Genomic DNA, 14,560 nt, shown 5'->3' on the forward strand with positions numbered 1-14,560 from the left:
CCAAAATCTCATGTGTGAGAAAAAAAATGCAAGAAGATCTGGAAGAGAAATGATTAGATCATGGTCTTAACCTAATAAGATAATTGATCCCTGATGGAATTAACTGAGTGGTGATTGGAGGCAGGTGGGTGTGGTTAGAGGAAGTGTTCACTGGGGGCCTGGCCATGGGGTATATATTTTGTATCTGGAGAGTGGAATCTCTCTCTCCTTCCTGTTCATTTCCTGTGAGCTGCTTCCCTCTGTCACACTCCTCTGCCCTGATGTTCAGCCTCACCTTGAGCCCCAAGGAATGGAGCTGGACTTTTATGGACTAAGACCTCTGAAAACATGAGCTATCAAATAAACATTTCCTCTCCTAAAATTGTTGTGGTTGGGTCTTTAAGTCACAGCAGTGAAAAAACTGACTAAAACAAGGCCCATTCAGATAATCCAGAATAATCTTCCCATCTCAAGATTCTTAATCGGATCTGCGAAGTTCGTTTTTGTGTGTAATGTACTGCACTCAGGTTCCAGGGACTAGATGCTGGCTGTCTTTGGGGAGGCCAACATTCTGTCTACTGAATCCCTGCATCTTTCCAATCAGAACACTAGCTTTCCATCCTCCTGAGCTGGCTTCTTAGGAAATGTCCTAAAGTGAGACCTGGGAAAGATGGAAAGATAAAAGTTGAATGGATTGGGTAAGTTATTAATTTAAAAGAAAGTCAGCCTACACAATATGATTGTGAATAATAAATACATGAAGAGTGTCCTAATTTGTCTAGATTCTGGAAAAAAAAAACTGGAAAATCATGTTCTATATACACCACTTTATGACAGATTCAGGCAAGCCGTAGCACATCCAGGGGGGATTAAAAAGGGTGGTAAAAAGTCCAGAGACTGAAATAGGAAGAGTCAAAGAATAGCAGATGGTGATATGTAAGAGGTAAGGGCGGTATAACCACGGCAGTTTTCCAGGACAGAACCATTGCCCCATGGCTGTTGCAGTAGATATGACCCCTGGGTGACCACAGTTTGCCATTCCTCCAATCCTATCATTTACTGCCCAGATGATTTTTCAGGACACAGCCCTCAACATGTCACTATGTGCTGCTGCTCCCCTGTAAGCAAGCAGGCGAGCATCTAGTCTCCAGGCCAGTGAGGAAGGTTTGAGCATCTAAGGAAGACCTGGCAGCACTCTTACCTCAATCAGATGGCATTCCAGGCAGCTAGATTCCACCAGGAGCTGGGGGCCATCACCACCAAGGAAGATGATGCTCATGACAACAGATCACAGACCTAGTTAAAGGTCCCCAACCATGCCCTGTTCATTCTCTCTCACCTCCATGATTCTGCTTATGACATTTCCTCTCCTTGAAAGGTGGTTGCATCACTAACTCCCATCCTCCCCCAGGACCTAACCAAAGTCTTACCCCATCCAAAACCTTTCCTTGAGGACCACTTTCCATTTCTTCCCAGATGAGTTGGTTGAAATGGGATACCAGAATGTGCCATCCCAAATTATGCCACTTGGCATAAGGATTATTTTGTGGTAAAGACATTAAGACAAATTAGATACAAAAAAGCTCTCTGTCCACCTGCTATTTGCCTTACAGGAGGACCTAAATTTATAAAATATCTCTCCTCCCCTCTCTACCAGGAAGGACAAAGGTTGATCACCAAAGACAACTTTAGACCTTTATCAACCTGAAGATGGCACCACAGGACTCTGTAGCAAACTTTACTAACTCCCATTTATTTTTCTTACCATAATTTGTTGCTCAATACTCAAGGTATTTTTTCTTTGTCTTGTCAAAAATGTAGGGTTATTTGTTGAAGATGCCATGTAAACCATAGTTCCAAGCCACCTCTTTGAGAGATACTAATTTTCCCTTGGGTATTTCTCATGTTATATGTGAGACACACAAGGAAATAGCTTCAGACTGACTTTCTCTTCTGCCTAATGTTACAGGGTCCTGTCTCAGATAAGAACGCAGAAGGGTAGAGAACATTGTTTTTCTTCCCCTACAGAGTCCCTCCATTTTGTTAAGGTACCACCTTGCACAAATATTTTATAGAAACTATTTAATTGTTTTGCAATCATGGGTAGCAGGACACATGAGCCTAAAATGAGACATATCTATATTTGAGAGAGCTTTTGTTTGCAAGAATTGATGTACATAAAGAAAGGGGGCTATGAGGAGGAGGTTTTGTGCACCTGGACCTGGTGGCTAAGATGAAAGAAAAGTGGGGAACTCAAGAGAAAAACTTAGTTATTGATCCCTGATCTGGTTCATAGGCCTAGCCCAGTGGACTAAGCCTGAGTCCTATGGAGAAAGAAGGGCTGCAGACAAAAGCTTTATGAATTAGAAGACATTAAAAATGGGGTACCTAGGGCTATTTAGGGGCCAGACAACAGGCTATGACACATAGCAGGGAAAGTGAACCTTCTTCCTATTTCTGCATAAACTACCCAGCCATCCTTAGGTTTGGGAAGGTCACCAGTGCATCTTAGTGCCAGAGAGTGAAGTCAGAGCTCCAGAAGGGAGTCCAGTTATTGTCATGGAAACTCTACAGTGGGCAAAGAAGACCACACCCAGTATACCAAAGGAAGATAAGACTGCTCTGCCATGTCCAGAGGGAGTATTTAGAAGAAACAATGATTCAGTAATAAAATTTATTTTAAAAATCTTAGAGACTACTATAAATACCCCAAAGATGGCCTTTTATAAGGAGCTGGGGCCTATTAAGATTTGGATATGAAGTGTCCCCCAAAAGCAGGAGGTGAAATTATGAGAGCTGTAACCTAATCAGTGGATTAATCCATTTGATGGATTTATAATTTGAAAGGTTGCTTCTTTGGGTGGCAACTGTAGGCAGGTGGGGCCTGACTGGAGGAGGTAGGTCAGTGGGGGCATGTCCTTGGGCATTAAATCTTGTCCCCCTGACTCCTCCTTCTCTCTCTCTGCTTCCTGGCTACCATGAGGTAAGCAGCGTTCTCCACCATGCCCTTCTGCCAGGATGCTCTGTCTTATCTTGGACCCAAAGTGATATAGTTGGCAAACCATGAACTGAACCTCTGAAACCATAAGCTCAAGATAAACTTTCCTCCTCTAAGTTGTCATTCTCAAATATTTTTTGTCACAACAATGAAAAGTTAACACAGGGCCTATACCTCAGAGGAGAAATAAGCAACTAAGTGTAGATTATCCACTGTTAATATAACTACTTTATAGCCATACTCTGGAGGCCTGGTAAAATCTGGTTATATTTATATGACTTTTTAACATACTCCCAACACTTTGTTATTTGATATTGAGATGAATGAAGACAAAGACTGATGATTGAAAAAAATAAAAAATAAACAAATCTCTGTAGCCCCATCACCTAGAACAGTAACCAGCACGGAGTAGGTACTCATTATGTGGCTGTTAAATAAAGAAAGAATGTCTCCAATGGAACAATTTAGAACAAATAGGGGGAAGTTACAGGAATATAATTCCACATAAAATGACTTTTTCACAATTAGAACTCCTTATCAATGGAAGTCAGTCATGATACATTAAGAATATTATCACCAGAGAGGTTGTCAAGAATGTCCCAGAGGAGACACACATCTCATTGAGAGGGACGGAGCAAATCATTTTCAGCTCTCGAATTGGTTGTTATTCATGGCAGGAAGACCAAGAGACCAGCTATGACAATGGTGTTCACTGCATAAGACACTAAGCAGAACTGAGGAGTCAGCGATAAAATTGATTAAAAAAAAAAAAAAAGTCTTCAAGGACTGTCTACAAAAACCATCAAGCCTCAAACCAGATTTCATCAGAATTGAAATAGCACCCTGAAATATTGATACATGAAGCCATAGAGATTATCTTTAAAAAGGTATACTATTATATCTGTGAATGATGTTCAGAGGACTGAGGTATTTAATGGACATTATGTATAACAGGGATGTTAAGTGACGAAAGGTTAAAGGAAAGATTCACAGTGTGTCAAGAACAGTCTGTGATTTGTAGACTCATCTCCAGTTTCAACATCCCTTCCATGCCACTGGCCAAGTAAATGCTAAAGTCACTTTTCTTTATTCCTTTAACTTCCAATAAATGACTGAAGGAATCTTCATCTACAAGAGAAAAATTACTGGACAACGAAGAAAAGCCTTTTGAGATAAATGAACATTCTCCATTAATCTAAAAGCCATAAATAGAATGATAAAGAGGACTATCTCATAATGTCAAAGTTCAAAGGCACTTTTCAAATGTCTCTTTAAAGAAAACCTGACCTTTCTTTCTTTCTTTCTTCTTCTTTTTGTTTTTAATCATCAGAAAGTTTTCCAAGGGCAGTCTGTGCCGTGGGTCATTTCATTTTGACACAGAAGTTCTCTCAGCATTAAAAATAATCAAAAGGCTAGAAGTATTTAACTCTGAAGTACCAGGAAAACATGTTCAACATAAAAATAATAATATTGAAGACTTAGGATCTTAAAGGTTGTATTTTAATAGCTCCATAAAGCTCCCCCATATATGAGAAATATAACTTATATGAGATTGTAACTAGCTAAAAAATGAGCATGAATAGATATTTTCTCTAGTGTAGTACATGTTATTTTATAGCATTCTACTTAGGTAAAATTCTGAGTACTACATTAAGAGCTCAGTGTTAGGTATATATTAGCTGACATTACATACAGATGCGAACATAAATACATTTTCATGAATATATAAATCTCTTAAAAAGGCCTTTTTCCAAGTTTTAAGGTATAATTTACACAAATTAAAATTCATGCTTTATAAAAAGTGTAGAATTCTTCAAGACTTCATGAAGGCCTTTGTGTAACTACCATCCCAAAGAAGGTATGTTCTATCACTGTGAAATACCCCTCACTCCTTCAAGCCAAACTCGCTCTCCTTTTTCAGTCTCTGGTAACTACTAATGTGCTATAATTTTGAAAGCTGTATAAATGAAATCAAACAGAATATAGCAGAGACCTCTTTTAAACTTCATATACTTTTTAAAAAGTAAAGTGACTCAACCAAGTATTCATTTTAATTTATTGATTTCTGTTTTCTGAAATTAAAAGCAATAATAATATAAAAAGTCAATTTATCCTGGAATATTCTATCTTGAAAGAGGTGCTGTCCAGAAAGACTTTTGAAAATATAGATCTTTTGGACATCACTTTTGACACATTGAATCAGAATTTCACAGTGTGCATCTTAAAAATTTAGTTTTTGCCAAATTCTCCAAGCTTGATTCTGATTGATAAACCAGATTTGGGAAACATTAACCCATGAGATAATCACTGAATAGGATTAACTATTCAATTTTAAATTATAGGTGACAACGGGGTCAAAGTTCAGAGGTTGGGAGAAGTGATCTTAGATTTGGGGCTTCCTCTTGATAGGATGCTGATCTTCAATAAGTCAAACTTGCTATTATGGTTTGGATATGAGTCACCCTCGAAACCTCATGTGTGAGGTAATGCAAGACTTACAGGTGAAATTATTGGGTTATGAGAGCCTTAACCCATAAGTGACTTAATCCCCTGATAAGAACTGAGTGATAACTGAAGGTAGGTAGTATGTGCCTGGAGGAGGTGAGTCCCTGGGGGAGTGCCTTTGGGGTATATATTTTGTATTTGTCCAAGTGGAGTCTTTCTATTTCCTGGTAATGTCCTGAGCTATTTCCCTCCACCACATTCTTCCACCATGATGTTCTTCCTCATCACAAGCCCCAAGAAATGGAGCTGGCCTTCTACGGACTGAGACTCCTGAAACCATGAGCCCCCAAAGAAACTTTTCCTCCTCTAAAGTTGTTCATGTCAGGTCCTTTGGTCACAGCACTGAAGGAAATGACTAAAACACTTGCTGAATCTTGGTTTTCTCCTCTATAGTGCAAGGATAACGATGTCTTCATCAAAAGATTGGGGCATGTACATGTATGATTGCACTAATGGTGTGAATCTACATCATGTACAACCACAGAAATGAAAAGTTGTACCCTATTTGTGTCAAGGAATCAAAACGCAGTCTATAAAAATAAAAATGAATAAAATAAAAAACAAGTAAATAAAAAAGATTGGGACATAAGTGCATATAAAACACTTGGCATACTGCCTGGCACACTTGGCATTCAGTGACTGGAAGCTGTTCATGTTGTTGGCATTGTCAACATCACCATCATCATCGTCATCATTCTCAAACTATCTTTCTCCGATTTCTGCATTTTAATGAGTTTCATATTTTTTAGCCCTTCCCTTACAAGACTGGTTTTTATACCAGATTGGCTATTACTCTGGGTGGTGCAAAACTTAGAGATATTCATTAGTTGTTCCCAAGCCCTCACTTTTACTGTGGTCCCAAAGATGCCAGCACAGAGACAAGTAGCAAATTATTGGAAACTCTCTTTCTCTTTTTTTCTGAGGAAGTATTGTTGGTCAGATACAAGTGAGCAAAGAGAGGAAGAGAAACAAAGGGTCAAAATAAAGCAGAAAATGAGGTTTTCTGCATACTTAGGGGATATTTAAAAAATTGACTATTCATTAGCAATTTCGGTCAAATGTTTGGTACAAAGAGAAATTGAAACTGGTGGCTTACAGAAAACCAATTTGCTCCATTGCTATTCCATATTAACATGCATAAAGAACTTGGATTCCAAGTTCAGAAAGCCGTAGAATACTTTAAGATTTATCCCAGCCCATTCAGGGAACCATTCAGGGGAATGGGGGACTAAAATCTAAAGACAACATTTTTATCATAGTATAAGTAATAACATTTAGCCTTGTAAACTGCAAGCTAGTTGTATATACATCATCATTCAGCTACAGTTTTTATTTAAGCTCTGAAATACAGAAGAGTGATATTTGTCTGTACTTGTTTACAGAGAAAGAACAACTCTTATCCTCAAAGAATTACATAGCACTGCCAACACCAAGTACTAAGGAGCATTAAAAAGCAAACATGAGCCCGAGCCTACCTGTTCTCAGCATCAGCACTGCACTTTGGGGACATCAATTCAAAGGATTTGGTAAACTTCACCACCTGCCATACAAAATGACAGTAAATCCAAGTCAATTTAGGCTTTCTCATGGTTTAAAATAATGCAGTAAACATTTTCCATCTTTATAATGATTCTTACAGTGATTGCAGATTAAAGGGAGGTTTTAAGTGGCGAGAGTCCAAGGGAGAGAAGAAGAAACTTTTATTCCACATTTTGTATTTTACTTCTTACACAGCAAACACTGCCAAAATTTAATATATTTTACTCAACCTGTATACATTTTTACAATGAGCTGTGGAGGTCAGGCAAAGGAACATCTCATTTGGATGCTTTCTGTTTTTTTTTTTTTTTTTTTTTTTAACTGCTCTGTTGACAACCAATCACCATTCATGGAAAATCAGGCAGGGCAGTGGGGTCTGCAAAGGGGCTTCAATTTCAGGTTCCTGAAGTTAGTTTCTTTGGCTCATTTTTGTTGTCAGGTGTACATTCTGTGTCAACACCCAAAGAGTAAAAACGAAACCACCTTCTTCAATAATCATCCTAGGGGTAGATACTTCCTTCCTCACCAATCCAACACCTACAGTGCAAGAGATTGACCAAGGCTTACTATGTTGAAAGGAAATGTCAACATGGTGGTTTTCTTATTAACTACTAGTGTGTTCTTATTATAAATCAGGTCTTACACTAGAAGCTTCATTGATTACTTAATTTTTTCTTTAAAACTATAAATTTTTTCTTTAAGGATTTTTTTCTTCAGTCTATAAATGAGTCAAATCATCATAATTTTTAGGAAACTAGTTCAGTTTCACACAATTAAATGAGGTAACTGGAACTAAAGCAAGTCTGCCTGACCTTCAAGGACCAACTCTTTCCAAAACACTTTAAATATTGAGTAGGAAGGGCACCATTTCTGGCCTTCTTTTGACAAAATATACCACATGATAGAAATATGCCCCCTATGCCAGAAGGAGTACATCTGAATGTCACTGGATGCTCCAAGGTTGACATTTAGAACTGGCTTAGTCAGATGTAGTCATGCTTTAAAGGCCTTTTAAATTAACCACTTACAAGGAATTGATGGACACCAGAGAAAATGATTTGGAAACAGAATAGGTGAAATATTAAAACCATTTTATCAGTTAGGTAATGAGTCCAGACTGGGAAAATGCAATATGAGGAAAAAGGAAACAGAAAAGAAAGGGTCATCACAAAGACAACTATGAGCAGCTAGCTGAATGTAGACTAGTTCAACTGCAAGGAAATACACCTGACAACCACAGAACATGTTTTATTTCATATTAGAAGGTAAATTAAGCCTTTACAGAATCCGCTCAGTGTTCATCTTTATTGGCCACAATAATATTGCCTATCTCACATTCTCTACAATGAGACCCTGCCACCTTCCTTTAAGAGGTACAGTCTGTGTCCCCTCTCCTTGAATCTGATGAGCTCCTGACTGCTTCAACCAGTGGAAGACTTGCTATTTGCCTTTATAGACTGTCATAAAAGGGACTACAGCTTCTGCCTTGTCTGATAGAAAACTTGAGCCTGGATTCTGAAGTCACTATGTAAGAAATCCAACTTCCCTAAGCCCTCTATGCTGAAAGGGAGCCAGACCACATACAAAGGTCACACACAGGTGCTCTGGTCAGCAGCCTCTGTCTTTATGCTTTCCCCACCCAAGCACCTGAGCAACCTTCAGATGATTCCAGTTCCTAGTCACTAAGTCAGCCCCCATCTTCAAGGTTTCCCAATTGTTGCTCCAGATATCCTGGAAAGAGCATATCCCTGTTGTGCCCTCTCCATATTCCTGTCCATCAAATTTGTAATTATTTGTAATTTGTAATGGTTAACTTAGGCTGCTAAATTTTTGGTTTATTTGTTATACAACAAAAGTAACTGGAATACCTACTGATATTAAGTAAGGACTTAAACAGAAACCAATCGCTTAGAAATCTTAATCCAGCTATAATATTCTTGAATATTAGGCTAGGAAGTCACAAAGAGACTATATACTATCACCAAATAATAAATCTTTCAAACTGTATCCAAAATAATTCTTAGTTATAACAAGAACAGGATAAAAAGAAGAAGCATTTCATTTATGTTTGCACAGTGGGCAACTGTCACAGATACTAAAAGAGTTGGTCCTATATGTCCACATTGATTTTTTATAATTTATTATTTCTTATTTTTCTTTGCTCAATTTATTTTATTGTAAATACTCCTCCCTGTATAAAGCATTTTTAAATTTTTTTATTCTTGTATTATGTACTTTACTAAATAAAAGTTCTTAATTTTGATAAAGTCAAATTTATCAATCCTTTTCATGGCTGATAGGATTTTTTATTTGTTCTAATTAGTTGTACATGACAGTAGAATGCATTTATACATTTTGATAGATCATACATAAATAGAGTGTAATCTCTCATTTTTCTGATTATACATTGCAGGATCACATTGGTCATGCCGTCATACATGTAATGAGGTATTTTTCATAATTTATTATTTCTTTCCATTACTTTACTTAAGTGGTAGTAAATTCTTCCCTTTTTATTATGTTCTAGGCTGCATCCTGCCATTTTACTACAAATGCAGGATTTTGCATGTTATGACCAATCCTATATATGTTAATGCTTACAACATAATCGCAGGGTAAATATTATTCCATTTTATTGAAGAAAAATTAAGGTTTAGAGTGATTAAAGGGTTTTCTGGAAGCCATATAAGAATTAAATTGCAGAATTGGAATTTAAAACATGTCATTCTGATTCCACAGTCCCAGTTTTTCCACTACTCCTTGCTGCCTTCATAAGCAGGAGCAAGTGGTATTGCAGCAGCAAATTATGTAGACATGACTCCTTCAGAACCACAATACTTAGATAAACTCTGCCTTCAAAAAAAATAATTATACAATATTCTACTATAAGCCCAATTTTGGATAATAAACACAGACTAATAGTAACTTGAAGTAAAACACTTGGCTTGGTATAAAATTAATCAAATTACTGGTAAACTATTGTTTCTGCATTTGGAAATCCAGCAGGATGCATCTTTTAATTTCCTGACCTAATAGATTAGATTCTCTAATATTACTAAGAATACTTCATTTTACTTAGAATTAGCTTGGAGTATTTTATAATTCTGTAAGGTGTTAACTTCTGAAAAACAGATAGCAATGCAAACTATTTTTGTCTTACAGCAATGCAAATGAATTTTATTCAAGGAGAATAGAAAGTGATTTCTGTGTAGCAGAAAAGAAAAACCCAATGGTTAGAATTTTATTGTCCTGGTTGTAGCAATTATTTTAAAGATCTCATCTAGCAGTCTTTTGCCAGCATTTTTTCTGTTCCTATTTTGGAACCAATTTTACCACCCCACTGTTTCTCTCATTAATGAGTTAAATAAATCTTGCTTTACATTTGTGCAAAGTTAGGTTTTTAACTTTTCAAAAACTGTCCTGTGATTCAACAAACATGTACTGAGTATCTTTGTGTGTCAAACAGCATGATAGACACTGAAGCTAAAAGGTGAACATGAAAAAGAAAAAACATCCCTGCACTCATGGAGATTACTTTATGGTAGGGGGCTTAATTTGCCCTGGCTCCTCAAAGACAGTGCTTCCTGAAAAATAAGTGCACTTCTAGCTTCACAGTTAAAAACAAAAACAAAAAATAACCCAAGAAGTGTTCAGAAAATAAAGACCTTTTAAAAATATTTTTTCCATCTGGGGAATGGCAACTTATTAGACATGGAATAGGAAGTCAGACACAGTGGCCACACCTGTAATTCTAGAGACTCAGGAAACTGAGGCAGGAAGATCCCAAGTCCAAGGCCAACCTCAGCAACTAAACAAGGCCCTAAGCAACTTAGTGAGACCCTGTCTCAAAATAGAAAATAAAAAGGGCTGAGAATGTGTCTCAATGACAATGTGCATTTGGGTTCGATTCCCAGTAAAAAAAGAAGATGATGAAGAAGAAGAATAAGAACAAGAAGAAGAGGAGGAGGAGGAAGAGAAGGAGGAGGAAAGGAAGAGGAAGAAGAGGAGGAGAAGAAGGAGGAGGAGGAGGAAGAGGAGGAGGAGGAGGAAGAGGAGGAGGAGGAGGAGAAGAAGAAGAAGAAGAAGAACAAGAAGGGGAGGAGGAGGAGGAGGAGGAGGAGGAGGAGGAAGGAGGAGGAGAAGAAGAATGAAATAGGAGCTGGGTGTGGTGGGTGCATACCTGTAGTTCCAGCTACTCAGGAAGCTGAGGCAGGAGGAAAGGAAAGAGAGAGAAGGAAAGAATGAAAGAAGAAGGAAAAGGAGGAAGCAGGGGAAGAGAAGGATGAGAAGAGGAAGAAAAAAAGAGAAAGAATAGAATATCCTGAAATCTTAAGCCATAGAACTTATAGATCTAGAATCACAAAGAAAGTAAATATGTACAAGTTCCTCTTGATAAAATATAACAATGCAAGAAGAGCTTTTTAAAAAGTCACTGAAAAGAAAAAAAAACACTTTGCTGAAAAGAAAACAGTCAAAACATTTTGTCTTATTGATTTGGTGTTCTAAATATGTGTTTAATGAATAAAGGAAAAACCAAAGATGATGTATCTTTCAATTTCTGGCACTCCATTCCATGGAGAGTACCCCCTATGTCAACCCATACTGCAATAACCAAAGTCAGACACTGGCCTCATGAACCATGGGGTTGACCTTGTGTGTAGCAAGGAATTTAACCTTACTCAAAGAAAGGTCAGGCCTTGGCCCCTGGCTCCTGAGAGGCAATCTCTAATTCCTTGGAATGTCTTGTGCAATAAAAGAATCTGCTTACTTGGGGCTTTGGGATAGCCAGAGAGGAACAGTGTGATTTAGAATGGGAGTGATTTCGGGTGGGGCTTTTGGGTCACTTGGTATCAGCTGAACTCTAGAGGAACAGAGGACAGAGGTCACCATGTAAGTGGCCAACTAGGTTTCTGTGATAAAACCCTAGTAAGACTCGAGACACAGAAGTTTAGGCTTTAGCTGGCAAAATTTCATGTGTACTGTCACACATCATTGCCAAAAGTTTACACTGTTACTTCATAGTAGTGGGCAACCAGAAGCTTCATGTCTGAAACTTTCCTGGAGATTGTTCCATGGTGATTTTAATCTGTGTCTTTTCCTGTGGTAACTATAATGGTGACTACAGTAGCTTTCACTGAGTTCTTTGAGTCTTTCCAGAAAATTATTGAAACTGAGGGAGATCTTGGGCACCCCCAAAGTTGTAATTGGTATCAGAAATGAAGACAGTATTGTAGACTCTGTTCCCTAACATTGCACTTACATAATTCTTAGACTGTTGCGTCTCTAGGAGAAAAATAAGGATAATTAAATACTAACACTGACTAACATTGCTTTGTTAAATATTGATTATTGGTGTGTGTCAAGTACTGGATAGCATAGGGAAATACCAAAGGAGAAATAAATATGGTCTCTAATTTTCAAAGATTTGTGAGCCAGCATGGTAGCTCACACTGGTCATCCTAGGGGTTCTGGAAGCTTGAGGAAGAATGATCACAAGTTCAAGGCCAGCTTCAACAACTTAGCAGGGCCATAAGCAACTAAACAAGATTCTGTTTGAAAATAAAAAATAAAAACAGCTGGAATGTGGCTCAGTGTTAAACACCCCTAGTTCAATTTCCAGAAAAAAAAAAAAAAGGAAAATTAAAAACAACAAGATCTAATATTTGTGATGGTTAATTTTAAGTGTTAACTTGACTGGGCTAAGGGATTTCCAGATGGTTGGTAAAACATTATTTCTGGGTATGTCTGTGAAGGTGTTTGTGGAGGAGATAAGCATTTGAATTAGTAGATAGAGTAGGAAGAGGAAGGGTGAATTTGCTCTCTGTTTGAGTTAAGATGTTCCAACTCTTCTGGTTCTTCAGGTTGCAAATGGAAGGTATGGGACTTCTCAGCTTCTATAATCTCATGAGCCGATTTTTGGAATCTCTCTCTCCCTCTCTCTCTCTCTCTCTGAAAATATACATAATCTGTTTCTCTGGAGACCCCTGACTAGTACAACATTTCAAAGGGAAAAAAAACGTTAAAGTTCAGAAAAAATTCTTGATTAGCTGATGTGATTCCTTTTACCAATTCAAGAGAATTATTAAAATATTTTTACCTTGGTTGTTTGGAAACTCAAAGCAAAGTTTTAAGCTCAATGTTTTATCTTTACACAACAGAATTTGGTTTTGAGTTTGTTGGTTTGGTGTTTCTAAAACATTTGCTTTCTCTTTTTCCCTTTTCCTTCGAAATTTTGTGTTCCATGCTGTTATATGTTTAGCACATTATAAGCAGCCAAAATATTTGTTCACTATAAATTTTTATATTTTTTTGCACAAACGTACTTAAATTCTTTATGTAGTGAACTGGGTAGAAGTTCAAAGACAAAAATGGAGTTCCTACATGCTTGAAAAACGCATACATGGGCGAACCAAGATAGCGGACTAGAGGGGGACTGCATCTCCAGTCGCTCCAGAACCCAGGATTCAAGAAGGGGAGGCATTGAGACTCGGACTAAAATAGAGCCTCGGGGTGAGTCTCCCCCACCCGGTGAAGTGCTGCCCGGGCGGCAGGCCCAGATTCAGGTGGCTTATTAGAGTAAGGTAGGGCAGCTAGAGTTTATCCCAGGCAGCTCTGAGCACTCCGGCAGTGGGCTCCTCCCACAGGGCCAGATTCTCCAGCATCTCGGAGCAGGCCCCCAGTGAGAGCCTTTCTGCACAGATCCAAGCTTCAAGTCCCTGAACCAGGGCAGCGAGTTCCTGCCCGCAGGTTGTTTCAGGGACCAGGACAAGGCAGCCAGGGACTTCCCCAAGCAGCCCACAGCCTGGCCCCCTCCGGCGGGAAGCGCCTTTCCAGGCTACCTTCTCATAGCAGGCCCCCCAGTGAGAGCCTTTCCACACAGAGCCAGCTCCAAATCCTGGAACCAGTAGCAGGCTAGGGGCAGCTTTCCTTGGAAGCACTGCATTATCAAGTTACTCCAAGACTTCAGGCTACTGAAGGCTGACAAGTGATACACTGGAAATCTACAGGGTCACTATAAGCCAATAGAAGAATTCTGCAATATCACAAAATCCCACTGACATCTGACCAATAAGAGAAAACAAGGGAAGAAAATGTCCCAAACAAACCTAGATACTAGATCAATAAAACCCAATGACAGCACAGCAGAAGAAATGTCAGAAAGGGAGTTCACAATGTACATAATTAAAACAATCAGGGAAGCAAACAAGGAGATGAAAGAGCAAATGCAGGCATTGAAGGAGGAGATGAAAGAGCAAATGCAGGCATTAAATGATCGCAACAAACAACAGTTAAAGGAGCAAATACGGGAAGCAAGAGAGCATTTCAATAAAGAGTGAGAGATACTGAAAAAAAACCAAACAGAAATCCTTGAAATGAAGGAAACAATAAACCAAGTTAAAAACTCCATAGAAAGCAAAACCAATAGGATAGAACACCTGGAAGACAGAACCTCAGATATTGAAGACAAAATATTTAATCTTAAAAACAAAGTTGACCAAACAGAAAAGATGGTAAGAAATCATGAACAGAATCTACAAG

At 38.3% G+C, this 14,560-nt stretch overlaps 1 protein-coding gene across 3 annotated transcripts in view; it reads right to left on the bottom strand.

The window, feature by feature from the left end:
• PDE11A (phosphodiesterase 11A) overlaps positions 1–14,560 on the bottom strand; it is a 369,784-nt gene that overhangs the window by 212,521 nt on the left and 142,703 nt on the right. For all 3 annotated transcript variants that reach the window (XM_079132189.1, XM_079132190.1, XM_079132191.1), the window contains exon 5: positions 6,958–7,022. In XM_079132189.1, the coding sequence (XP_078988315.1) occupies positions 6,958–7,022 (65 nt within the window). The remainder of the gene's footprint in view (positions 1–6,957; positions 7,023–14,560) is intronic.

The sequence above is a fragment of the Sciurus vulgaris genome (genome assembly GCF_902686455.1).
Source record: "Sciurus vulgaris genome assembly, chromosome: 3".
NCBI lineage: Eukaryota > Metazoa > Chordata > Mammalia > Rodentia > Sciuridae > Sciurus > Sciurus vulgaris.